Here is a 25254-nt window from a genome sequence, read left to right as displayed (position 1 = left end):
ATGTCCAAGCCCTGAGCATGCTGCAGGGTTTCGCCCTAGTGCCTCCGCCTCCTCAGACCTGGCCAGCGTTTCATCAGAGCGTTTCTTTCCCTCCAGTGCTCGTGTCATGTTCTCTCCTGTGGCACAGACGCTTGTTTATGTGGACGTCCCACGTCCTGTACTACTCTGTGGGTCTTAGCTCCTTGGGAGCCGGAACAGAGTTGTTTTGAGCTCACAGCAGCCATTCAAAGCAGCTGTTGAATGAATGAGTGGCTGCAGAGTGTCAAACACTATCCCAGGCACTGGGAACACAGAGATGAATTGCCTTTGCATGAACCCCATTTGCGAAGAAGCCTGGTCTCCTACGTGGACACAGACGCATGAAAAGATGATGTAAAAGTAGAAGGACGCACAGAGCAGGGAGAGGGCACGGAGGGAGGCACAGTGATGGGGCCCTGGGCTCCGTTGTCAGAGGGTTCAGGGTGTGAGCCCTGGCTCTTCCACTTCACAGCCAGCTGGCACCGGCAGTGACTTGACCTCTGTGAGCCCCAGTGAAATAAGGTGGCACCCGCCTCATAAGGGTGTCGATGTACCGAAGGCCCCTGGCATGTGTGTGACACCCACGAGTGATGTAATAAATGAAAGCTGTCTCCTTTCTGGGAGATAAGGGACTGGGCAGGTGAGGGGCCATCTGAGCTGAGCTTTGAATAAGAATCCCTCAGATAAACGAAAGGCAGAGGAAACTACATGAATAAGCAAACCGTTTCTCCTCATCCAAAGAAAAGCTTAAAAATAAAACATAAACATAGACCCAGCCACTCATGGAGGAGAGTGCTCCTTCACACGGACACCAAAGCTTTCAGCAGGCTCTGGCCGGACACAGGTTTTGACTTGGGACAGAAGAAAATCATAAGAGAAAGGCCCTTGAAGGAGGTGAGGAAATGGCAATAATCACGAGTTTTCTTTTCAGTGCCGCCACAGGCTTTGCCCTCGGCCTGGTATGGACTGGCCACGGGGCAGGGCGGCAGAGGTCGGGGAGGCGGCAGAGGTCGGGGAGGCAGCAGGCTTTCCCTGGAGCAGAAGTTATTTTCCTGCGGTGCCATCCACAGTGGTACAAAGCAGCTTTTATTCAGAGGCACCTACCTCCACACTGCCTTGTCCTCAGGGAAACTTGTTTTGTCAGGATGGATTAGTCCCTCAGATAAATATTTGGCATTTGCTTTCACAGCAGTTTAGTGAGAGATGCAGATCCAGACACTCATTATTCTGCCCTCCTCCTCCCCTCCCCCAGAGAGAACCCCTTTGCAGGGTGTAAGGGACGCCCTCCCCTCCTGCAGAGGTCCAGAGGAGGGTCGGGCAGGTGGCCGTGGGAGACGGGGGGAGACGTGTGTGCTGCGTGAGGACTGGAATGCTGGGGGCCCTGCTGCCGGGCACTCCGTGGCCCGGAGAGATTATGTAAGCTGGAGAACCACCAGCCGGCTTCCTCCAAGGGCACAAGGCGTGTGATAACTGGGGTGGGCACCAAATGTTGTCGTTCAACCCGAGAGAGGACACGACTGTGGGATTTACGCCTGCAAGGGGCACTCAAGGGAACTGTGGAATTCTGAATGCACGGCCAAAACTGTCACCCTCTCTTTTTCCCTGGTGCCCCCAAGTACAAGCCTTCCAGGAAAGCCAGAAAGCAGAGGTAGATAAGCAGCCAGAAGGAACCAAGTGAACAATAACAGGATTCAGCCACTGCCCTCACTCACCCTTTCCTCCACTGCTGTCTTCTGCCGGCTCCCTGCTGACCCCCTTCCCTCTGCCCTGCCCTCGGCCCTGCCCCTACCCTCAAAAAGAGGGGGAACTGGGCAGGCAGTCCTTGTTCTGAGCACATCAGACCCATCTTTGTGCGGGGTCCTTAGAACAGCCTTCACCGGGGGACACGGGATTGTACTCTGCGTGGATCAATGGATTGATCAGCAGACCAAGAAATCACAAGCTCTGGGTGTCAGGTCAATTTAACACACACGAAGCATGAACGAATGAACGAGCCCACGGCTGGCAGGGACTCGAGCCTGGGTGGCGACATGCACGATCGGAAACCCGGGCAAGACCCGGAGAAGCAGGAAGAGGAGCTGGTCTCACTCGGTGGTTGGCAAACGCTGGCCTGCGGGGCCGAACCGGGCCTGCCGCCTGTCTGTGCCCCTGGCCTGCGAGCCAAGAACGGTTTCTACTTTTTTAATGAAAAAGTCAAAAGGAGAGAACTCTCTAACATGTCAAATTTTATGAAATTCAAATTTCAGTGTCCAGCAGAACTGAGTGGCTGTGACAGAGACCACGTGGCTCACAAAGCTGAAACTGTCCACTTCCTGGCTTTTTTTGCAGAAAAATTTCGCTGATCCCTGCTCTTGCTCGTTTTCGGGAGAGTGTAGTCGGGAGGAGGAGGTAAACTACAAGGGAGCCTTTTGAGTGTTTCTGAATGGGCTTTCCAGGTACCAGTCCACGTAACCCTCATTGCAGCCCTGCGAGCTAGAACTCTCATCCTCGTGTTCCACGCTAGCAAGTGGGGAAAGCCCCTGCAAGAGGCCCCCCGGTTGGAAAGTGGGGGTGCTGTGAGCTGACCCAGCACTGTCTCCGAAGACCACCAGGAACCAGGGCACAGGGACGATGACCCAGGGCAGGGGCAGAGGCAGTGCTGAGGGAGGCAGAGGCGGCGTGAGTTAAGACTCAGACACGCAGAGCCTGCAGGTGGAGGGTGTTCCTGCACGCGGGAAGGACACCCTGGGAATGGCTGGTATGTGCTGAGTGGGAGGAGCTGAGCCTGGGAACTACAGTCGGGCTGGCTCCTTGGTGGGACAGCTCTGCCTGGCGGTGCCTGGAACACCTTCGTTCAGTGGGGTCCGGGGGGCTTGGGGTGGGGTGCACAACCTCCCAGGTCAGTCCAAGGGTGAGTATGCTTGCTCACACTCGGTCTCCAGGCACTCCCTCTGGCACTGACCCTGCCTTCCTCAGTGGTCATTTCCTGCTATGCTCTCAGGCCTTCATCACGGGGCCTGGCAGGGAAACCAGAGCCTCTCTGTGCCAAGCATGCTACCGAGCCTTCACATGCTGCGTGTAAAGGCACTTTGTGTCGCTGGGAGCTCGGGAATAAAGGTCCTGGGGTCAGAGGACAAACCTGAGTTTCAACTCTGGCTGCGTCACTTACTACGTGACCTGGGGTGGGGTGCCCCCACCCGTGTGAGCCTGCTCTTTTCGGTTTGCCCGTCTGCAGGAGGGCGACAGTGATAAACAACCTCACGGGTTGTACTGAGAATTAGGCAGAGTGTTAGCTCATGGTGATGGTCTCCCTTAGTCTTCACAGCCCACTTCACCGATGAGGAAACCGAGGCACAGAGATTTGCTCTGGGTTGGCCGTGGCCAGATGGTGGAGCTCGACAGCCAAAGCTCAGGCTCTTTGCACTTGACCATGGCAAGAGAAGTCATTCCACCTGTGTGTCCCACGTCCCGCACAGCTTCTCATCCGCACAGCCTGAAGGGTGCCTCCCATGAAGGAGATGAGGAAGTTGGGGGTGCTGGGGGCAGGCAGGGGCACTTCCGCTCGCCGCTCAAGCCTCTAGGTGAGCAGCGCTCTGGAAGCAGCAGCGGTCTGCTTGCCTGCTCCGTCGTTCCCCTCCTGCCACGTGACCAACACTGCTTCCTCACTGTGGTCCCTGCCTGTGCGGACATAAAACCAGGAGGACCTACGGTGTCTTAAGTCTTTGGTTCAAGACCATGTTCTTTGCTTTAGTGTCCAGTGGTACGACCAGCTGGCAACTCTGTAGTGGTCACAAAGCTCTATGTCCACAGTGTCCCAGCATCCTAGGGTGGCTTTTCTCTGAAACACGGAACAGCCCAGGCCTCCATCCCACAAATTCCAGAGCCTGGCAATGGACCCAAGATTTTGTGTAGGTGGTTTAGAGGGTTTTGTTGTTTTTTTTTTTTTTAAATCCAGCTCCAAACCTGCCTTTAAAAACCAGAACAATGTAATAATTGATATTAATGTGGGTCTAAATAATTTTGTGCATCTGTTCCTCCTGGTCTGTTTTTCTCCTTTGCCATGTTTTCCCTGCTTGTTTGGAGGTTAAACAGAGCTTCCATTCGCTCAGCGGTTTCTCGGGAAGCCCCGACGGCTGTAGGTCTGCCTGCTCCCTCTCACTCCGAGCCGTGCTCCCTTGATTCTCCACTGTGCTCACTTCTTGCCTCTTGTTCGCTGTTCTCTTTCCCCCTTCTCTTCACCCATCACCACTAAGGTGATCTCTTCCCGCATCACCACTAGGTGCAGCAAACTTTTACTTACCTCATAGGTAACGTGGGGTTGGGAGCATCCAAGTGACTGAGCTTCTCAGAGCCCATTGCCCACGAGGATTTGCAGCCTGCTCACGTCCCCCCTGAGGTCCCAGCTGGTCCCCTCCAAGTCCAGGCCTTCTCTCCCAGAGTCCACTCCCTGCCTCTCACCTTCCTAGACACTGCCCCCATCCACCCTCCCACTGTCACTGTTCCTGCCTCACCCAGTAGCTCTCCTTGGACTTCTCGCTGCCCGAACTCAGGTTAAATCTGCTCACGTTAGCTGCCTCCTGTACCCACAAGGGTAACCTTTTACCACTGTACCCCCAGGGTCAGAGGCTGAGCACGGCCCACAGCAGTGAGGACACCGGGGAACGAGTATCTGTTGAACAAGTGGGTGAATGTCGGCAGCTGAGTCCTCAGCGGTAACATTCACCCATCAGTCCCAATGCAGTGGATGCAATGAAGAGGAAGATGGGTCTCCTGCAATCCTATCCCCATCCTGGGTGCAAGGCCACCCTCCAGGCCCCAAAGACTCCCATGGCTGAAAAACCAGACACAGGGGGGCAGGCAGAGTAACGTACTAACGTCTTTAATACAGTCTGATCAGATCAATTCACACCACGAGGTCAACCTGGGCTTGCTCACGTGTGACCCAAGCGAGGGGCACCACGTCCCCACCCGCCAGCTCTCCTGGCTCCCGACAGCACTGACACCCCCTCCCTCCCTGACCAGACTGGCATTTTTAAAATTTTGCATAAAACTATTTCTTCCATAGACTTCACCAATCGACTAGCCAAGTTAATTATGGTACATCTAAACAAAGTTTAATACTAACCCTAACTTGTGACTGCGGTTTACAAAGAGCTCTGTATCACCTGGGATAGCTTTCAGTAGCAATTCACTACAACTGGTCCTAAAAAATAATAACAATAATAATAATAATTAGAGAATTAAAACCCAACAGCAAGTTGAATGGTTAAAATCACGTAAGAACTGGAATTTGGGGTGGAGTGTCCTCAATAGCTAAGCTTGTCCCAGTAGCAAAATGCTAGCCTCCAAGCAGGGCTCAGAATGGTCTGGGGCCATCCAGGTCAAGGGTCAAGCTCAGAGGGCTCTTGGAGGACACTCACCCCAGGGTCCATGGGATGCTGTAGGCTTCCAGCTTCCTTAAAGACAGTTGGGCATCGGAGTTGTGTAAGTGGGGGGAAACCCTACTGTGTTTCCTTTCTTAGGAGTATGAGATGGGGGAATGAGGGATTGGAGACATGGGAAGGGACCAGAATCACTGAGGTCCCAAAATGCCATCAGGTATGGGTTTGGGTGGGTGGGGGGGTCACTAAGAGCTGGGCACCAGGAATTCCAGCTTCCGCCCATTAGAGAAACTGGGACTGGTGTTGCCTTGGAGGCCTATGTAGTGTTTCCTGCCCTTGCCCCAGACTGGGTCTCGCAGACACTTCCGCAGCGGATCAGATGAGGATCTACTTCTAAAGACCATTGGGGGAATGAGAGATGGAAAGGGATGGGATGATAAGGGGGGTGGGGGGTTAAAAACGAAGAAAAACCTCTCAGCTACAGAACCCAAAGACATCACTTCCCTCCGCATTCACAGCATTTCTCAGCAGTCCCCGATGGCCGTTTCCCCGGGGACACGGCATCTGCCTCACTTCCCCTCGGGCCCCATGGGCTGCTGGTCAACCTCAGGGTCTACTAAAGATGATGCAAACGCCGACTGAACAATCTGAAACCCAAAGGACTCGAGGAGAGACATGTTCTGCTGGGGAGAGAAAGGTGAGCTGAGGGCCGGACCCAGGTCTCCCAGGGGGCCCCCGAGGGCCCGCACATGCACCTTCTGGATGTGTTTGTTCAAGTAGGACTTGGAGCGGAAGAAGCTCCCGCATTCAGGGCAGGGGTACTTCTTCTCCCCGTCAGACTCCATTTTGTTTTTGGGGACCGCCATGTCGCAGGAGAAGGAGCCATTGGTGCTCTGCTTCTCCGGTGTCTTCAGATCGCTGGCGTCCGAGAGGTCACCGTAGGAGTCAGAGCTCTCAATCGGATCCTGATGTGAGCATTTCTGGCCTTCTAGGAGAAAACAGAACACAGAGCAGAGATGAGGCCAGGCTTTGGAGATGCCCCCTCCTGGAGGGGCCGGGAGGGGCCAGCTCACAGGCCTGTGGAGGGCAGTCCATGGCCATCCACTGTCCTGGCAGAACCCACCGAGGTTCAGCTGGTCAGTCTGGGAGCCTGGTGTACCTACGGGGGTGAGAGAGCAGGGCCCTGGGGCTGCCAGCCTCCCCTGCTGAGGACTCTTCATGCAGGTGCACACGTATCGCTCACCATCATGTCAGCCTGCGTCGAGGAAGGGGGTATGGAGAGGGAACCTCCACTGCTTCTGCCCAGAACAACCCAAAGACCCCCAACTCCTAGGCGCTCTCTTGGGTGCCTCTGAAGGTAAAACAGCTGTTCTGATGATGCCAAACAGGTATGTCAGTGGCCTTGCCTTTGCACCAGTCTAGCTGCACCCTAGCAAGGCAGACCCGAGTCGCGGGGTCCTCAAGTCAGCAGACCCCACTGACAGCTGAGACAGAAGCCAACCCTTTTCCCAGTGCTGCAGACACACACCCTGCCCTTACCGCCTTCCTTCTGCCAAAACCTTTCCTGGGCCAACTGGCCAAAGCACAGAGGTTACAAGCAACTTTGAACAACTCAGTTGGCTGGCTGTCCCCACGCAGGGCCCAGGACAAGCTGGACCTCGAGACAACCCTCACTGCTTGCCCTGCCCTGCCTGGCCCACAGTGGGGTCCTCCACCAACCAGCAGCTTCCTGCCTGGGTTCAGAGCGCCATGCCGGGAAGGGAGGTCTGTGATGGGAGCGTGGAGCATGCCATCTCTGCCATCCGCCAAGCCACTGGCATCGTCCCCAAGGCAACAACGACTCGAAATACCGCAGAACGACAAGAGTCAACAAGTGAGGGCGGGGCTCAGGGGGCTCTATGCAAACCGTCTTGGAGAAAGAAGCAGTCAGCTCATTTACCGCCATGCATCTCACAAACGCAGCCAGAGGCCCTCTGGAAAGGGCTGCTCACAGCAACCAGTCACACCTACCGAGGGGGAAACCAGCCTTGGCTCCCCCTGCCCTACAGGGTCAAAGGAGTAAGCATTCAGCCACAGCTCCACACTACCCTGTACAGGCCACAGGCAACAGACAAGCCCAAAGTAACTCATGCAGGGCTCCTCTTCCTGCCCTGGGCCTGGGACATCCCTGCAGGGCTCCAGACAGCCGGGGCTGGCCAGGAGCAAGGGAGGAGGGCTGGGGACGAGGAGGCGGGGGCTGGATCATGGCAGTGCCCTAAAGCCTCACTCACTGCCCTGGAGTGAGATACCCACTGGGACTTTTGTCCTGGAGGCCACTGCCACTCAGATCTCTGAGCCTCCTTGAGGCGGCCAGCAAGCTGGCAGCCTTCCCGCCTCCCCACACCCGGCCCAGCGCCCCCACAACACAGTCTGCGCAGAGAAGCAAAGTGCAGAGCAAGGGGTCGCTTGCCTTTGTTGCCATAGGTCCTGGCGCAGTGGAACGCTGCTCCCCCATTCGGTATGGGCTCCTGGTGCCTGGAGACCTGGGGAAGGGGAACACCGTGGTGGGTTTTAACATGGACCTTTAAGTAGGAGGCAGAGGAGAAACCTAAACAAGACAAAAGGAGATGAGATCCCGCGGCCAGCACAGAGATACCTATCTGCTTCCCCCAAGCCTCTCCTCTGGCCGCTCTGGCTAGCATTCCCAGGTCAGCTGCACCTAGAAGGGGCCCCCGGCCTGGCTCAGAAACAGCTGCAGCCACGGAGCCACCTGGCTCAGGATGAAGGGTGACACTGTCCCCGAATCGGTCTCTGCAGAGCCCACTCTGCAAGTCTGCGGCAGAGGGCCCAGGCCCGCTGCCTGAACAGACAGATGGTTGAGATCCTGCTCCTGCCTGGGCCAGAGGCCAAATGCCTCTAGGCTCACTTGGCACCTCAGCAAGGAGTGGTCTGAGTGGAGGGCCCACAGCTCCGGGTCAGCTGCAGGGACCACGGCTAGCAACGTAGTCAGAAGAGTGCATGGGGCTCCAGGGCAGCCATGGGCCACCAGCAAGAAGAAGGTGGCCTCCTAATACTTGTCAAGGGTAAAACAAACCAGCGGGGGGCAGGATGAAATCCTAGAGGAATGCCTCCAGGAGTACTCCTATTTATTAGGGCATGTTCTATTTTCCTAACTTTTTCACCTTCAGAATAACCAGACTTAGTAACTGTTTAGACTTCTTGAAGAGTAAGAAAAATAGGCAGTTACGTTAAGGGGGCGTAGTTATCTCTTATTCATGGTGGTCTTTTCAGTTCAGTTTTGGAGCATCCATCAGGTTCTCTTACGGAAGACACAAGATAATCTCCGTCTTTATTTTGGGGAAGGGGCAGTCCAGCCACCTTGGGGCTACTCCGGCCCAACCCAGATGTTCTGGTCCGTTGGAGCCACGTGATGTCCCAGGCTGGGAAGAGTAGGTCTTGGGCCAACATGCACACCACTCACAATCTGAGGATACGGAACCAGGTGGGTCAGTCAAAGGACTTCCGCTTGGGTTTCACAGGAAGGAGCTGTGTCAGCGAACCCCATTCATGGTCAAGGATTGGAAGGCGCCTTCAGCAGGAAGCGAAGCTTTTTAGCATAAGGCCCTCTTGGAGTACCAGTGCCTTGATGATGTCCCTTTAATCCACTCCAGATCCGGCTGGCATATTCTCAGGTATTTTCATTCCCTTTTAAAGGTACAGTTCCAGGGTAACAATGGGATCCATTATTAATAAGTCGGAGGCTGGTGTGTCCTGTGTCGTGTCTGCACAAGACCTGTCTGGAGAAGTCTGAAGTGGCATGACCTTTGGAACGCTGCTAGAACTACGGTAAAAGTTCACCTTCAGCCAGTGCTAGTGCGTGCCAGGGCCCAGCACACCGAGTGAATTATTATGCAGTGTTCCCCCACCCACCCCAGGGGCTGGGAGTTATTGCACCTGTTTTATAGACGAAACACTAAGATGCTTGCTGACGTTAGGTAACTTGTGTCTCACGTATAGCTACCAAAAGGCAGAGCCCAGGCTCCAACCCCAGGACCATGTGTCATACGTGGTCCTTAACCACTGGGCAGATAGACTCTTTCTAATGGTTTCCTTGTCTTGGCCCTTGTCCTGGAAACATCCCCGGGGCTTCCGCAGCAGGTTTCGTTATCACTGCTTACACTCACGCGCTTCTCCTCCATCAGAATCGAAGCCGTTGCTAGACATGGGCTGACCTAAGGAAGCTTATTTGACAAACACTCCCCCGACAATAGTGCCTGGTGGCTCTGGAGGAAGTGGGGGACTGAGTGAATTTTCCTGACGCAGCTACTTCACAGACCTACTTGGGCCAGATGCTGGTGTCCAGCCCTGCCTGGTACAGCGAGTTGTCCCGTGCTGTGACCAAGTGGTCTGCCTGGGGCCAAACACAGGGGACAGGCTGGCTTAAGAGGGTCCCGTACAAACATGCCTAAGAGGGGAGGTGTCAGAGATGAGGAGACGAGGCTAATGAGAAAGAGGGCCATAGCACCCTGTTCGGTGCTGTGCCCCCAACAGCCAGCACGGACATCAGACCTCCCTGATGATATGATGATGCCACTTCAGAGGGGAATTTTTTTTGTTTTTTTTTTCAATCCCTTGTGAGGCCTCTGAAGTGATAACGGTGTGCCCAGCCAGTGGTGCAATCAAAGGAACGGGAAAGGAGGGAAGGAGCACCGGTAACGATTATGTTTACTCCTTGTGGGAAGAGTGACACCCAGGGAATACAGCAGACGCTCAATGAGAAGTTGCTGCTTTTTCCTGAAAAACAGTCTGAGAAGCACATGGCTGGGTCTCTCGCCTTCACCCAGCTGCAGACGGTACTATCTATAGCAAAACCACATGGCGAGGTGGTAGGAGTGGATCCACAGCTGCCACTTAAAGCCCGGAATTTAAACACAGAGCAACTCAGCAGCCAACTGTTGGGCTAAAACAGAAGCTGAGTTTCTGAGAAGAAACTCAGAAAGCTGAGAAGAAAACATCTTGAAAGTCAGAAATATTGAGTCTGAATTCTGAACTCACCTGCCCATTCACCACTGATTAACCCAAGAACCAGAGGCGCAGCCTGGCCCAGGCGCCAGAGTGATGGCCACGCTGAGCGCACTGGCGACTGCGCCAGAGCCAACAAGCCGCCCTCCTTGCACTCTGGAGACGGGGAACTCCTTCCCCCTCACCAAAGGCCATTGCTCCTCCCCGGTGTTTTCTTGTCTGCTGTGCTGCATTCCACACCCCAGACGCAAATCCTCCTTTTGCAAGTTCCACATCCACGCAGGGGTTCGGGACTCTTTCTCCTTGTCCAAACCTTGGTGGGGCCGCGCCCAGCTGGGTGGGGTGAGATGGGGGCCCTGAGTCGGTTCGTGTCGTTCAGTCCGGGGTAATGATGAGCTGTCTGCCCTTGATGGGCACTGGCCACGACTTGGACGCCCACCTCTGACTGGGAAGAAGACTTCCCCTACCTTTTAGGCAAGGATGTTGGAGACCAGCTGTTGCCTCTGACAAAGGCAGATTCCCAGTACGCTGTCCCTCTTCCTCCTGATAGTACCTGTGCGTCCACACAAAGACCCTGCTACAGAAATTTGAAAAGAAAGGAAGACAATTCTGGTGATCTGCCAGGGCCTTCTCTCCTTCCCACCAATCAATTTAACTGATATCCTCAACCTGAAAATCAGGGAACAAGCTCTTCTCGCCATCATCCTCTTTCCACTGCGAATTCTCTTCCTCTACACAAGGCATGACCCACATCCTGGTATGTCTCTAGGACAAAGACAAGGTCGTCTGTCTCAAGTGTGGGGCTAGAGTGGCCAGGCTGCCTGTCATCTTCTCCATTCTGCACAGGTAAGAGCCGTTTGTGTGGCCAAGACCGAAAATGGCAGATCTACAGGTGGCGGACTGCTCCAGAACTGCTAGGCTGGGAGTGTGTGAGGTGGCACTTGGAAATTCACTGGATCCAACCTCAACCATCCGACCAGCTGGCCGACGTTAGCCTCTGCTCAAACCCTTGTTGAGAATAAGAATGAGAATAAGAATAAGAATGTTCATTTATTCATGCAGCTCCTCCCTGAATTCACAGCCTTGGTGCAGGCAGGGCAGAGGGTGAGCCAGGGCTCTCCACATTCTGAGTCCAGCGTCTTGACATCTTTGGTGTCCTTATTCCCAGAAAAACTGTTTTCTCCTCCTTTCTTTTCCCAGAAGGAGTCTCTTCCTATTTCTGCCCAAGAAATGAATCCAGAGGTAGAATCCTGCTCCTTCTCTTCTGATAAAATACGAAATTGTCTTTTCTCTTCCTTCTGGGTGGAGAAGGGCTGGACCAGAGCCCGCTTTTATCTTCTTGGAAGAATGGGACTTCCTGCTCGGACTCCGAGACCCAAAGCTGTTTAGCCTACCATCCAGATGCAGTCTCATCTTTTCTGAGATAAGGTGGCCTCTGCTTTTACTCTTCCCGTGTCTCCGTCCCAGTCCTGTGGCTGCTACCCAAGTCCTCTTCACCAGCCCCAGGAAAAACAAATCCAGACAGACAATCGTTGTAGGCTTTGCCACATCAGAGGTCTCATAACTGGATCAGTTTGCCCTGCTGTTCCCTGCTGCTCTTAGCTCTTCTCTCCTCCTGAGCTGAGCCTCCAGGGGTGTGGCCCTGGGTCTCCCACCAATTCTCCCCCCACTCTGCAATGGGGGCTAGGCTCTCGGGTTTCTGATCAGCATCTTTCTCCATTCTCATTGGTTCCTGCTCCTAGGCTTCTGAGAACTCAACCTTGAAACCCTGAGAGAACTGAGGATGGCACATGGTAGCAGGCTTAGAGTTTTTGGGGGTGCTGTCAGGAAGCCAGGTCAGGATGAAGCAAGACAAGAAACTTTCTAGAGCTGGGGCAGCCACGGTCAAGACGGTCAACCATAGCCTGATACCTCCCTGTATGCACAACCCCACAGCTTACTACCTGGGGGAAGTTCCCACCAAGAAGGGCTCTACGGACAAGTCAGAAAATAGGACAGACACTTAAGCAGCTTTTATGACCGCCTCCCTGCTTTCACAGCAAGTGTCTTGGTGATGCAAACAGCGACATCGAGCGGCCTCCAAGGCAAACCCCAAGAATGCAATCCCAGGGAGAGACACAGCTTCAGGGCACCACGAACACCCAGCTCTCAGCAATCTCCCTCCACCAGCTGCCTCAGGGCACATGGAGACAGCACAGCACCCAAAGATTCCAGCCAGCGACTGCAGGGATGTTTTGCAGGCCCAAAGCAGAGTGTCAGGGAGCCGAGTTTCCTACCACTGTTACAAAGCGTAAGCACGGGCCTCCCAAGTGTGCAGCACCTTGAGGAGGTCAGTGAACCTTCATCTACCTGGTGTGCTGGGACCCTCTCAACAACCCTGTGAGGTGAGCACGGGCTGTTCTTAACCCCATTTAAGCGATGAAGAAACTGATGTTTAGGGGAGGGAAGGGAAAGCTTGAGGTCACAGAGTAGGGTGAGGCGGGAGGGGCTAGGCCCCCTGACTCCTGGTTCAGTACTCAATCCACTAAGCCACACCCAAGACTTCCACAAGCATTGGGACAAGGGTGTCCCGGGAGACAGGACGTCCCAGCGATGTCCACACCTGGCCAAAGCAAGCGCACCGTGCAAAATCATCCTCACACCCACAAGGGACAGCTGCCCCAACCTCCCTCAGCAGAGATACGGCGCAAGCCTCCTCCACTGACACTGTGCTTGCAAAACACAAACCTCAGCCCTTCCGACAGCCAACAAGCCCTGGCAGAAGCTCGGGTTCAGGACAGGCCTGACTTCATCCGACACAACAGCAGGGCCACAGGGCCAGACGCCGCCTAGGCCGACCTCGGCAGCAAGCACGCTGCCCTGCTCAGAACACCTTCCACTTTCCTTTCTCATCAAGGCCACAGTCTTTCTGGGTTTGGGCTCTTTTCTGATCATTTGTGCTAGAAAGTTTCGGATACTTATCTATCTCCAGACTCAGCCTCCTTCCCTGGCTGCCCAACTTCACGTGCCAGTGAATCAGCCAGCACAAGCTTACAAGCAGGAGCCCTTTTCTCTCACCTCGTAGGGCCCCCTGACTCTCCCACCAACACCGACAGTTCAGTGGCACCTACAAATGCATTGACCCTGCCACCGGAGCCGCGGATGCTACGGGCCCAAACTTGGGAACAACACTCCTTCTGTTCCCACCTGCTGATCTCCTGGGAACTCCTATTCCAAGCGCCCTAAGTTTCCTGGAAAGGAAGGGGTGGGTGGCAAGCAGCTAGCTGGACAATGACGGTGTTTATCATTCAGCTTTATCATTCAGCGGGAGCGGAAGGCTGGCCTTTCGGAGGATGGAGTCAGAGGCAGGGTGGTCAAGGCAACCCCAGCCTCCCACACAAGCTCAGGCCCACCGTCTGGACAAGAGGAGAGAGCAGGGAGGTTACCTCGATTGCAGATGCTGCAGAAGTTGCTGGGGCCCTCGCTGTGCTTCTTCAGGTGGTCTGCCATGTATGCCGCCCGCAAGTACTTCCCGCACACCTGGCAGGGCACCTTGTCTTCATGACAGGCCAGGTGGGAGCGCAGACGGTCTCGGGTGGCGAAAGAAGCGTTGCAGGTCTGAGGGCAGGAAGGAGAAGGGGATGAGGTGGAGGCTGGCGTTCCACGCCCGACTCCTCACCAAGCGCACTGTGAAATAAAACCATTGCTGGCCAACACATTTGACTCCCTGTATAAAGAGGGCTTCAGAGTGTGGTCTAGGCTTTCTCTCCACCATGCCAAGTAGCAGCTCTAATTCCCCACAATGGCTCCCGACTGGACACCTGAGTTGGAATTCCCGGTTCCGAGGACTACTGCAACACGGCACACTAAGTTCTGTGCTCCCCTACAGAATGAAGACAAGGCATTTGCTCATTTGTAAACACTAAGAATTGACATCAGGTGCACTGACTATAAGGGAATTGACAGCAGTGTTCCTGGCACATACACAGACCAGTCTCCTATTCTCCATCCTGGGCTTCCCTAGCTGCTTTAGACACAGAATTCAATTTATTCACTTTATTCAAAAGTGACGTTAGTCTTGGCCACAGGGAAATGGGAAGGAAAGACAGCCCAAAGCACAGAGGCTGCTCTTCATAGTCTCACGCGTTTGTATGGAACCAGCAGCCCATAAAACGGCCGTGTCAACTCTGCTAACACGAGAACTAGCATGGGGGAGGAGCGCCAGAGGCTCTGGGAGCATCCGTGCAACGTTAGGCTGGGGAGGTGCTGGCAACAACACGGAAGGTGGCCCTACTCAGCACTGACGGAGTGCTCGCTCTGCGTCAGGCAGGCACCTCGCCTGGCCTGTCAGAGGTACCGATCTCAGGCGGTCCGTCCCTCCGAGGCAGGCAGTGCTGTCACCCTCCCAGAGCGTGGCCACAGAAAGTCGTGCCGAGAGCACCTACTCACAGCCGGGTCCCAGGGGCAGATGACTCAGGTGATGCCATTGGGCACCGGCACCCTGGGAGGGCCCCAGGATTCCCTGTGCCTACGACCTGACTCAGTCTCAGTTCCGGATCTCCCGGCAACACCCCTTCCCCGGCTGGGGCTGGCACCGGCACCCAGCCTTGGGGGTCGCGGAATGCCAGGAAAGTCCTCGGGAGAGTTCAGTCTGGCGACCTGCAAGCAGTTTTGGTTCTACAGAGGTGTTTCAGGGGCTCCAGTCAAGTCTGGCTCATTTTTCTTGCTGCATGTTGAGTGGTTTAGAACTGCAAGAGAACGCAACACTCCCCTTTAACTGCATCACAGGTCGAACGTTAACCCACTGAAGACCTGCCGCCCTGTTAACGGGCTGGGATGGAGATGCTCCCACCTCGTCTGTTTAACACAAGCACATTCGGAATCCCCAGACCTCCAGGTGAGTGTCCAACACTGTCGCCACACACATTTACCCATCTCCTCACTGCACAACCAAAAGCAAGAAACAAATGCGTGCGACACTGTGGAGGCAGAAGATGTCACCGCCGTCCCCCCAGTCCCAGACGTCTGTGCGTCGGGACAGGCTTTGCTGCTCTGTCGTTATCCTTTAGGTAAATGTTGCAAATTTGAACAGAACAATGTATACTAATAAAGTACAGCTTCTATTTGTTTCGTATATTGAGTTTATTTGTTTGACAAATGAGGAAGCCGAGTTTATGAAGTGATGTGCCCAGAGCACATGACCCAGCTACCAGAGAAAGCAGCGGTCTAAGCGCCATGCCACACCAGGCCCGCACCCCACCAGCCCCTGCCGGCCGCCCTGGCGTGCCCGTCTTCCCTGATTTCCAGCCGGGCACATGGAGGCCCTGACAGGAGACAGGGCAGCTGGCCTGTGAGCCAGCCCCTGAGCCTGTGCTCTCACCACCTCCAAGCTCAGCCGAGGTGGCTTCTGGTCTGTGAAAGGTGCTGGTACTTTTTACCACGGTGTACTTGGTAGCCAGGACTCGCCTGACAGGGACAGGTGACAGGACTGTACAGGGACGCTCCAACATTTAGGTGCCTCGGAAAGCATTGTGGGCGCTTGGTCTCATGGCCACAGGTGGGGCCCCCCTTAGTCTGGGACCTCATGACCCAATTATAGGCCACCGTGTGGGGGAAACTCTGAACCTTCCACCTAGCTCACCGGCCTACCACGAACACCCTGGGGAGGGTGCACCCGACAAGACAATTATCCACTGTCCAGAGCCAGCTCTGCCCGCCAGTCACCTGACCACCAGCCCTCCAATGCTGAGAGGCAGGGCGGTCCGTGTCTCAGAACTCAAAGGAACCAAACACGGACCAGGTGTGAGAAAGGGCAGCTGAACGCGCACATTCAGGATCCTGCCTCCCCTGTTCCCCGGGAGCGGGGCCACGAGGAGGATATGAAAGGGATGCCTTGTTTCTCTTGCCAACTTTCTCTTGACAGATTGCAAGAGAAATGCTGCCTGTCGTACTTTGCTACCTAAAGATAATGGACAGCCGAACCTCAATTATCCACAAGTGGATTACCCATCTGGAGGATTAGCTAAGCAAAATTAAAATCCCAGACCAGGCTGCCTTTCCCCACCCCATCCTCCACTATCATCTCTCCGGGAAGGAAAGCTAACTTTAGCCTGAGCAAACAGAATTAGGAATGTAAATCTGCTGCTGGGGGAAGAGAAAACACACAAACCAACCCAAACTTGCAGTGTGTTACAAAGCCAGACTGGAGCGATTGTTGGCTTTTCTGCGCCAGAACTGACCCTTCGTAGCCCATCCCCAGGGTTTTCTGGGGGAATTTCGAAAGTGTGTGAGTCTGAGTCCAGACCTGCCAGAAGTTCAGAGAACACAGGACATACAGAGTCTGGTCACGTGACCCAGGAGAGACGGGACACAGAAGAGTGGCTGGGGGAGAAACGTATCGAAGAAGGGGACGCTCAGAACCTCAGGCCACGCAGGGAAAAGGCGCTTCCCTTCTGGGACACAGAGGGGCCAGCAGGACAAGAGGGAACCTGCAAGTGGTGCTGGGAATGGCCACCCTGCCCACAGCCCTGTGCTTAGGGGGCCCGCTCTCCTATGCGCAGATGCTAGGTCCCAGCCCAGCCAGCCTGAGCTGGGATCACCTCTGGTCGCCACCACTCAGCACTGAGCCCCAGCCATGCTCCCTCCTCTCCCCTGCCAGTTTCGCCCCACCCCAGACTTCCTAAGGCTTTTCTTCTCAAGGGCTGAGCAGCTCAAAAATGGGCCCCAGTGGTACCAGGGACACAAGTGCACCTCCAAGCTTCGGTGGCCTTTGAGGTCTGCCAGCTTCGGGGTGTCCCGAGCGGCCTTTTCCATAGCCCTGGGAAAAGGTCCGAGGGCGATGCATTGAGGCCCAGAACCATCAGTCTTGCTGACCCCCTTCTTCTTCTTGAGGGTGTCAGCTCCCTTCTTCCCACCTCCATTCATTCCTTCTCTAATCAGCTATCCCTCCAGCCCAAGCCACCCCACTAACCCCTGAGAAGTGGAGCCAATGGAAGCAGTGGGAGACGTCTCAGCCGCTCTAGCCTCCCAGCTGCAGGCTGAGCTCCCCGTGGAGGAGATGCCCTAACCCGGTGCACTCACAGACCCAGCAGTGTCTGGCCGTCTGGGCCAGTTAAAGACATTCAGGCCCAGCCTCAGGGAGACTTGTGTATCCCTGCCAAGCCCGAGGGCTCACACCCCAACATTTGGATGGCCTTTTCACCAAGCGGTGGCACCAGCCTCGGTAACTGGCCCCTTCTGTCCTCTGTGGCATCAGGAGAGGCCGAGAGGTATAGGCCCAGTTTTGCCAGGGGCCCAAGGAACCAACTCCTAGAGGGCCGTCTCTTCACCCCTGCGGTTCTCAGAATACACACCATGCACGACAGATGCCTCTGCTGGTTACCTGGGCTCAGGCATGAGCCCGTGTCCTCGTTAGAGGAGTGCCGGCTCTGGGGCTGGAGGGGGGCCGGAGGGTCTGTGACCACGCTCTTGGGAGTGGGCTCGAGCCCCAAGGGACAAGGATGTCAGTGTTATGACACAAACCAAGGACAAAACACACAAAGCCTCAAATGTTAGAATTAAAACTTTTATCATCACTCCTGTGATCCTCGCGGAGTCTGCGGGGGCTAAGGGGCACACCACCGGGATCCGAGGGGGGGGCGGTCTACATCTGCACTATCAGCCCCCAAAGCTATACACTGGGATAACCCAATATAAAGCTACTGGTTCGTCTAGTTCCTGAGCAGACCTGCTAATAAACCTCAAAAACACAAAAGCCTAATTCACTAGCCAGAAATGAAAGCAGGACCTGTCTGCGTGGGGCAGGAGGAGGAGGGCAGCACAGGATGACCCAGTTGGAGTTGCCCCAGAGTCTGCTCTGGAGGGGCATTCACTCCCGGGGTGGGTGGGGAGGGTGGCCAGGTCCCATATGAGAAATCCCCTGCCTTAGGGGAGGTGATGCCAGAGGAGGGGAAGCATAAAAGCCAGTGGCTTGGTTCCCAGGAATGCACCAACCTCCAAAATCACCCAGGCCAGGCTAGACTGCCAGGGTACCTGGAGGCTGTGGGGGGGACCAAGAAAGGAGCTTCTCACTACCCCTATCTGGGATCCCTGAGTTGGGATAGACTCCAAGTCATCCCGGGGGGAACCAGGTGTGGGGGGTGGGAACCACTCTCCTGGCCTCTTCCAAAAGCAAGGGTCTCAGAGCAACCGCCACTCCCGTTCCCTCCACAGAAAACCCTTTTGGGGGGGCCAGGCTAGCCTACAGGCCACTGGGGAAAGGCCCGGCTGCCCTCTGGGGCAGTCCAGCCCTGCCTCAGATATCCCGGAGGGGCCGGGCAGAAGAGAGCGTTGCTGGAGTGTGCTGGGCCCAGGTTTTCGAGGGCGGGGAATGATTTTTTTAGAGAGAGGGAAAAGGCGGTGTCAGGAACCGAATGGGACGACCTCCACAAAGCAGGCTGGGCAAAGTCCCATGATGGCAGGTCGCTAGGAAGAGATTCCAGGGGCGGCAGGCCGCTGCTGCTCCCAACCCACACCTGGAAAAAGGGCAGAGAGTGCAGGTTACCCCCCCAGGCCACCGGGCGTGCCCCCACTGCCCTCTGGGCTCCTCCTACTCTGCCCGGCTGCTCAGCACACTACCTGGGAGAGTCAGGACGTGCTCTGTGATGAGAAAATCAGAGACAGAGAGGAGGCAACGAGGCACAGCTGGATCCTGGCAGCCCAACCCCCCAGGTCATCATCCTCAAGAGAGGCCACCTAGTCTGGCTTACGTGAACACCATCCACGCTCGGCCCCTGGGGGCTCTCTGGCCTACCTACAACACATCCGTCCCTCCCCACAGGTCTCCCTGAGTCCTCCCTCCTCGCCACCAAACAGGATAAAGAGAAGCAGGTCCCTCTACCAGAGGGTGGAGTCAGCATCCCACAACTCTGGCTCCCCCTCGGATTTCGGATTGTGGGAATTGACACAGGGGAGGGGAGGTAACCAAGGAGAAGAGAGGGGCGAGTTTTCCATCTACACGGGAATGCTCAGTAGCCAAGAGAGGACACTCAAGTTTCTGGGTTCCGCAGGGCCCCCAGACATTGTTTAAGCAGACAAACCAAGGGTGAGAATCTTGCACAGCCTTCCCTACCTACTGCTACACAAAGAGCTCACCAGAGAGGAAACTTTCTTGCTTTCCAGTCCTCGGAAAGGTCACGCAGGTGCCAGTGCTCTGCCCACTCTACCCACCCCCGGCCGCCTGTGCCCTAACCTGAGGGGACCCAGAAGGAGCTCCAACTGGGGTCAGGCTGCCCGGCAGACAAGTGGAAGAGCTGCTGGCTGGAGCACCAGAGGAGCTCTTTACAAACCCCTCCCTCCCCATGGTGGCGCCCACAAACTGCTGAGAACCAGAAGCTGGGCTCAGCGGGGTGACCGGTGCCCCCAGGACAACACGTGTGCAACGTGGCCCACCAACCTTGGAGCTGGCTAACACCAGGACAGGAAAGCTAAGCAACAGAGGAAGAACGGAGACAGGGTGGGAACAAGGACCCAACAACCAGGAAGGAGGGGACATCAGCGGTGGAGGGGAGGGGGCCGGGGGGAAGAACAAAGAAGAGCAGACGGAGGGTGGAGGGACAGAGGAGGTGGTGTGCAAAGCGGTGGTCAGCCAGCCGGCCCAGCACACCCGTCAGCTGGCTCGGGGCTGGGCTGCAAGAACAGCAGCATTTTCTCTCAGCCCAGCTCTGCCCTGGCCCGACCCCTACCTGACACTTGTGAGGCCGCTCAGAGGTGTGCACCTGCTTGATGTGTCCGTTCAAGTGATCGGGCCTGGAAAAGAGAGAACCGAGACAGACTTTAAAATAAGACCTCAGAAAATGGGGCCACACTCCTGGCCAGACGCCCCCCTCCCCACCCCAACCCACACTGCTGGAGAGCTCTCCCTCTCCTCTGCCCCAGCATGACAAAGACACGGTCACCACCCAGCTCTGGGTCCTCACCCAGCTCTGGGTCCTCGGGCCCAGGCCTCTCTGCCCTGGTTCTCTCTGGAGGGAAGGGGAGTGAGCGTTTGCCTCCAACCATTCCTACCCACTTTCCCCCATCGGAAAACTCAGTGATTTCTAGGACCTGAGGAGGTGGCTTTAGAATGAGACAGGGCTGCTCTGCTGCAGCCCTTCAGGGAGGGGGTATGGGTGATTCATTGTCCAGACTAAAGCCCCTTAGAAATTCAGTATTCCCCTCCCCCAGCCTCTCCTACTGTGGCAGCCAATGAATGCCACCCAGATGGAATTCAGTCCCCAGAGGCCAAGGGATGGAGCCTTAAGTCCCCAGCTGGGCTGGTGAGCCAGATGCCCGCCAGAGCAGGTGGGCAGGGGTTGCCTGACCGGTAAGACTGGTTCCTGACTGGGGCCCCTCTGAGGGAGTTCTCCATCCCCAGGTTCCACACAGAAGGTCCTCAGTATCCAGGCAAGTTAAAACCAGCCTTTTATTCTGGATATTCTCTTCACAGGAGAAACAAAACCACCCTCCTCGGCTCCCAGGGAAGCCCTCAGTTCCCTGTCAGGATCACTACAAAGTGAGTCTAAAAAGACACCCTTCCCCCTCCCTTTCTCTACACCCTGAGAACATAAAGGGGACCTGTGGGTTCAGCTGTGCTCAGGAGCCACCAGGTCAGGACTGATCAAAGATTTCGGTGTCGGGAACCGAAGACTCTAGGTCCCAAGCTCCGTGCCTCCTGCCCAAGGGGCTGTGAGGGGCAGAGCTGGAGCCCACTGGTCTGGGACTGCCAGTGCTGAGTGCTGGGGGATTTGGCGGCACAGAAGTGCAAGGAGTCCGAGATGCACTTGTTTCGGTTCCAGTGTCTCCCTCGGCAGCCATTCAAGAGGGGAAAGTCGCTGGAGGAGCCAGCCTCCCGCCCCCAGAGGGGGCCCCACGCCTGGTGCCGGAAACACAAAGGGAGCCTGGGGAGAAGAATGGTGAGGCCCGGTGGCTGTGGCCTGAGGAATCCGGGGCCCCTTCCCACCAGGCCCCAAGGAAGAGAGACAGTGGGGTAGGCCTAGTGCCAGAGAACTTCCCTGCAGGAAGAGAAAGCAGCTTCTTGGCCTCACCACCTCAAAAGCAGGGTTATTACAACACTCTCCCCATAGCAGACATGCAAGCAACCCTCGCCCTCCCTGACCTCCCACAAGCCAGGAACAGGACGGGTCCTGGTGGGGTGGGCACCATTTCTCACCTGGAGAAGCCTTTCCCACAGCTCTGACAGATGTAGGGCTTGCCCACGGACCCGTCGTGAGACCGCACATGGTAGGACATGCGATCTTTCCTCTTGAACCTCAGCCCGCACACAGGGCAGGAGTAGGGCTTCTCCCCCGAGTGGGAAAGCTTGTGCCGATTGAGATGGTAAACGTCACGGAAGATCTTGCCGCAGATCTCACATGCCACCTGCTTCCTGGTCCGGCTCCTCTTTCTGGGGCCGTCGGGGTCCTCAGAGACAGGCAGCCCATTCTCGCCCAGCCTGGGAGGAGGAAGGTCGATGTAGCCCAGCTGGAGGCTCGTGACACCGTGCTGGGCCTCGTGCTGCCGGAGCCGGTTGGCATCAGTGAACACCTTCCCACACAGGCCACATGGAAGGATGCCTGCCTCCCTCAGGCCCCCTGGGGACCCGAACATTGAGTCCAGCAGGTTGGCCTTCCTTGGGCGGCCCCGGCCTCGTTTGCCAGTCAGGGGAGGGGCACTGGACGCCACATTGGGGAATGGGGAAGTCAGTAGTTGGGGAGACAGGGGTCCAGCCACCATGGGCAAGCGGTCCACCCCAGGTAACACAGGCAGGGAAGCTTGGCTGGCAATGGCTGCACCAGCTGCCCGAGCTGCCTCCTCCTCGGGCTGCATGCTGCCTGCGATGCCATTGCTGTTGGCTGCCAAGGCTGCCCCGTTGGTCATGTCCAAAGGGAAGCCCAAGTCCGAGGTCCCAGGGGGGCGAAATAGCATGATGTCAGCCCGGGCTGGGGGCACCAAGATCTGCACATTGGACTGTTTGATGACTTCCTGGCAGATCTCAATGACCGACCTCATCAGTAGGAACTTGGCAGCCGTCATGAGCTCGGGGAAGCTCTCCAGGCGAACCACAATGCGAGAAGTGTAGGCGAAGTCCAGGATGTCCCCGAACACCTTAGAGCTGATGGTGTGCATCTCCAGCTCTCGGCTGCCCCCAGCCCCGCTGCCCGGGGCCGCCGTTGGTCCCCCCACGTCAGCGGGACCCCCGTCCGAAGCTCCGCCATCGCCCAACTGGGCGCTAAACACCGACTCAAAGTACTCGCTGCAGGCGGCCAGCACGGCGCGGTGCGCTGGGAAGCTCTCGTCGCCCACCCGCAGGAGCACATCGCAGAAGCGCCCGCCGTTTTTGCGCTGTTGGTTCAGGTTGTGCAGCATCTCGGTGCTGTGCCTGCTCACCTGATAGGTGTAGCAGCCCGACGGGCCGCAGGAAGCATCGTTCACCCGCTCCATGGCCGCCGACCCCTCCCCACAAACCCGGCCGCGGCACTTTCCTGCCCTCCTCCCTCTCCCTCACCAGCGACAAGGGTGCAGCGGACGGACGTGTCTACACTCCCCGCACGTGCCGGCCCGGGCTCTCTAGTCTCGCAGGTGCGCTGAGCGCACACGCCCCCTGCCCGAATCGGACTGTTTAGAATGCAGGGCGCACCACCCCCCACATAGCGGTTCCTACGCCTGCTGGATCGCGCGCTCCTAGCTCCTCTCAGCCCGCCCGCTTCCCTTTCTCGGTCTACCTCCGGGGGTAACAGAGCAAAGAGGTGCGCCCCTCCTGCAAACGCGCCTGCCACCTCCCCTCCCGCCCGCCAGGCGGCGCCGGCGCGCAGCCAACAGGGGCGCGCGCGCGGGGGAGGAGGAGGAGGAGGGGTCTGACGCGCAGGCGCGCGCGCGCGCCGCGGCTTTTCGCGGGCCCGCTGGGGGCGCGCGCTGCGTCCCCTGCAAAGCGCGAGCCGGGGCGGGGGCGCCGGAGCAGAGGAAACAAAAGGCGAAGAAGGCGGCGGCGGCAGGGCGCGCACTGGGGCGGTAGCACCGGCCGGGTTCCGAAGCCTGGCGGGCGGAGGAGGCGGCGAAAGCTGGAGCGGGCGGGCAGCGGCGGCGGTTGGGTGGGCCCTTCCCCGGGCCGGGCGAAGGCGGCGGCGAGCTGCGGCCCCGGGCTCCGTGTGTTCGGAGCGGAGGAAAGATGGCAGCGGCTGCACTTCCTCTTGCACTTTCACCCCTGGGGGGAGGAGAAGGAGGGGGCGATACCAACAACACCCCCCCTCTCGCTTGCAGGAAAAAAAAAAAAGGAAGGGCGAGCTTGGTGTGGGGGGCTCCCGGCGCCCCCAGCCCTGCACGTGCGCACCCGGATCCCTGGCCCGGGCCGCCCGGCGCTGCAAACTTTCCACTTTCTTTGTGCCGAGCGCCCCCCCCTCACCCAACCAAGGATGCACGTCCCCCCTTCCCTATTTATACAACCCCCCCGCAGCTCCGCTCCCCCCGCTTCCTGCCCCCCCTCCCCATTCCCCAGCTCCGCCAATGCTAGCGCAGCTGAGCCCCCGTCCGGCCCCCGCCTCCCCACCCCGCCCGCGGGGCCGGGGGCTGCAGTCTCAGCCCCCCCGGACCAATGCAAACGAAGCGCCAACCCAGCAAACCAGCTCCCACTGCCCCTCCCTCCCCGCGGAGAGTGGCGGCGTGCGGACGGGGCGGGGGGAGGGGGACCGAGGGGTGCAGATCTGGGCCCCCAGCCCGAGCTTGTGATGTGCACCAGTAAGTGGAGCGGGCTTCAGTTACCCTTCAGAGCCCACCTTTGATGCGCGAGATCCCCAGAAGTCGCCTGCCGACCGTCTTCCCGCTCCCAACCCTAGAGAGAGCCCGGGGTCCTGGCTGGGGACAGGCCGAACCTCCTGAGCTGTTTCTGCACCCCACGCACCGACCGAACTGAAGGGGCTGCGTTTCCTAGAGAGGTGGGGAGAAGAGGCCATCGTCCATACTCCCCCAAACCGTACGCGGAGCCTTCTGCCCCGGGGATCGGGTAGTCGACAGCTCAGGGAAGCAACAACAGAGGCGAGGGCGGTGGACAGACGCTGGGATCCGCGCGCACCCCAGCAACCCCCAGGGAAGTGAGGGTACTGGAGGGTTTGGGGAGCGCCCTTTGGCTTCTAGAGGCTGGGAGCATCCCTAAGCTCTAGCCGAGCGTTCGGGCTATAGGCCCCGCGGGCAAGCCTGGGCGCTTTGTCCCCAGCTGGCCCGAGGATGCTGCCGCGCGGGTTGGACATCGAGGTTAGCCTGCCGGGGAGGCTCTGAAGACCGCCACTGGGCAGGCCGACGTAGAGCTCCGGGCTGCAGGCACCTTGTGTGCGGGCGGGAAGTTCCCACAGTTGCAAAGAGGGAGCGAAGTATGTGTTCCAAACTTTCCACGGTTCCAAACTGAGCGCTTCCATTAAGAGAAGTGGTGTGTGTGTAGGAAAAGCATTCTGGGTATTAGCATGCAAATGAACGGGCCCGGCTTCCAACTCCACTCGGGATTCCCACCGCCGCGCGCCTTCCCTGAGCCAAGCCTTGGAGGCTTCCGCGCGTGGCGCCGAGGGAAGATCCGAGTTCGAGAACTCTGCTCTGTGGTTGTGTGCTCTGGTGCCAGTCAGTTGGCCTCTCTGAGCCTCTCGATTAAACAGTTTTCCTAATATGTTCACCTAATAGCAGCACCTGTCTCAGGAAGTGATGAAGGCTCTCGAAGGTTGTGACTGCACCGCACCTAATTCTAGGCTGGGTCTCTTTCTCCTCACACACCTCCGCCTTTCCTAGGGCGTAGTAGCTGCCAAACGCCTGTTGTAGAGGACAAATGAAGCTTAGAGACTTGAGGAGAAAGTTCCTGGACACCCATCCAGGCTATTTGTGTTGTAAGCCCAAACTAGCT

The 25254-nt window shown here is 57.2% G+C and overlaps 1 protein-coding gene across 5 annotated transcripts; it reads right to left on the bottom strand.

Moving 5' to 3' along the window:
- Positions 1-4860: 4860 nt before the first annotated feature.
- On the bottom strand, positions 4861-25075 carry PATZ1 (POZ/BTB and AT hook containing zinc finger 1). Of its 5 annotated transcripts, XM_045826806.1 has the most exons (6): positions 24146-25075; positions 21547-23577; positions 20081-20144; positions 13805-13976; positions 7828-7965; positions 4861-6366 (listed from the first exon to the last, which is right to left on the bottom strand). In XM_045826806.1, exons 2-6 carry the CDS (start codon positions 22815-22817, stop codon positions 5948-5950), a joined length of 2064 nt encoding a protein of 687 aa, XP_045682762.1. In that variant the 5' UTR covers positions 22818-23577; positions 24146-25075; the 3' UTR covers positions 4861-5947. The 5 variants fall into 5 exon arrangements, with proteins under 5 accessions (XP_045682762.1, XP_045682763.1, XP_045682764.1 ...); XM_045826807.1 differs by lacking the exon at positions 24146-25075 and having other exon boundaries at positions 4861-6363; positions 21547-23788; XM_045826809.1 differs by lacking the exon at positions 24146-25075 and having other exon boundaries at positions 6199-6366; positions 7828-7900; positions 21547-23785.
- Between the last annotated feature and the right edge of the window lie 179 nt (positions 25076-25254).

Source organism: Phyllostomus hastatus, unplaced genomic scaffold, assembly GCF_019186645.2.
Source record: "Phyllostomus hastatus isolate PE091 unplaced genomic scaffold, TTU_PhHast_1.1 phas_scaffold_760, whole genome shotgun sequence".
Lineage (NCBI taxonomy): Eukaryota > Metazoa > Chordata > Mammalia > Chiroptera > Phyllostomidae > Phyllostomus > Phyllostomus hastatus.
Note: the sequence above shows the minus strand (reverse complement) of the source record. Positions and strands in the feature narration are given on the sequence as shown.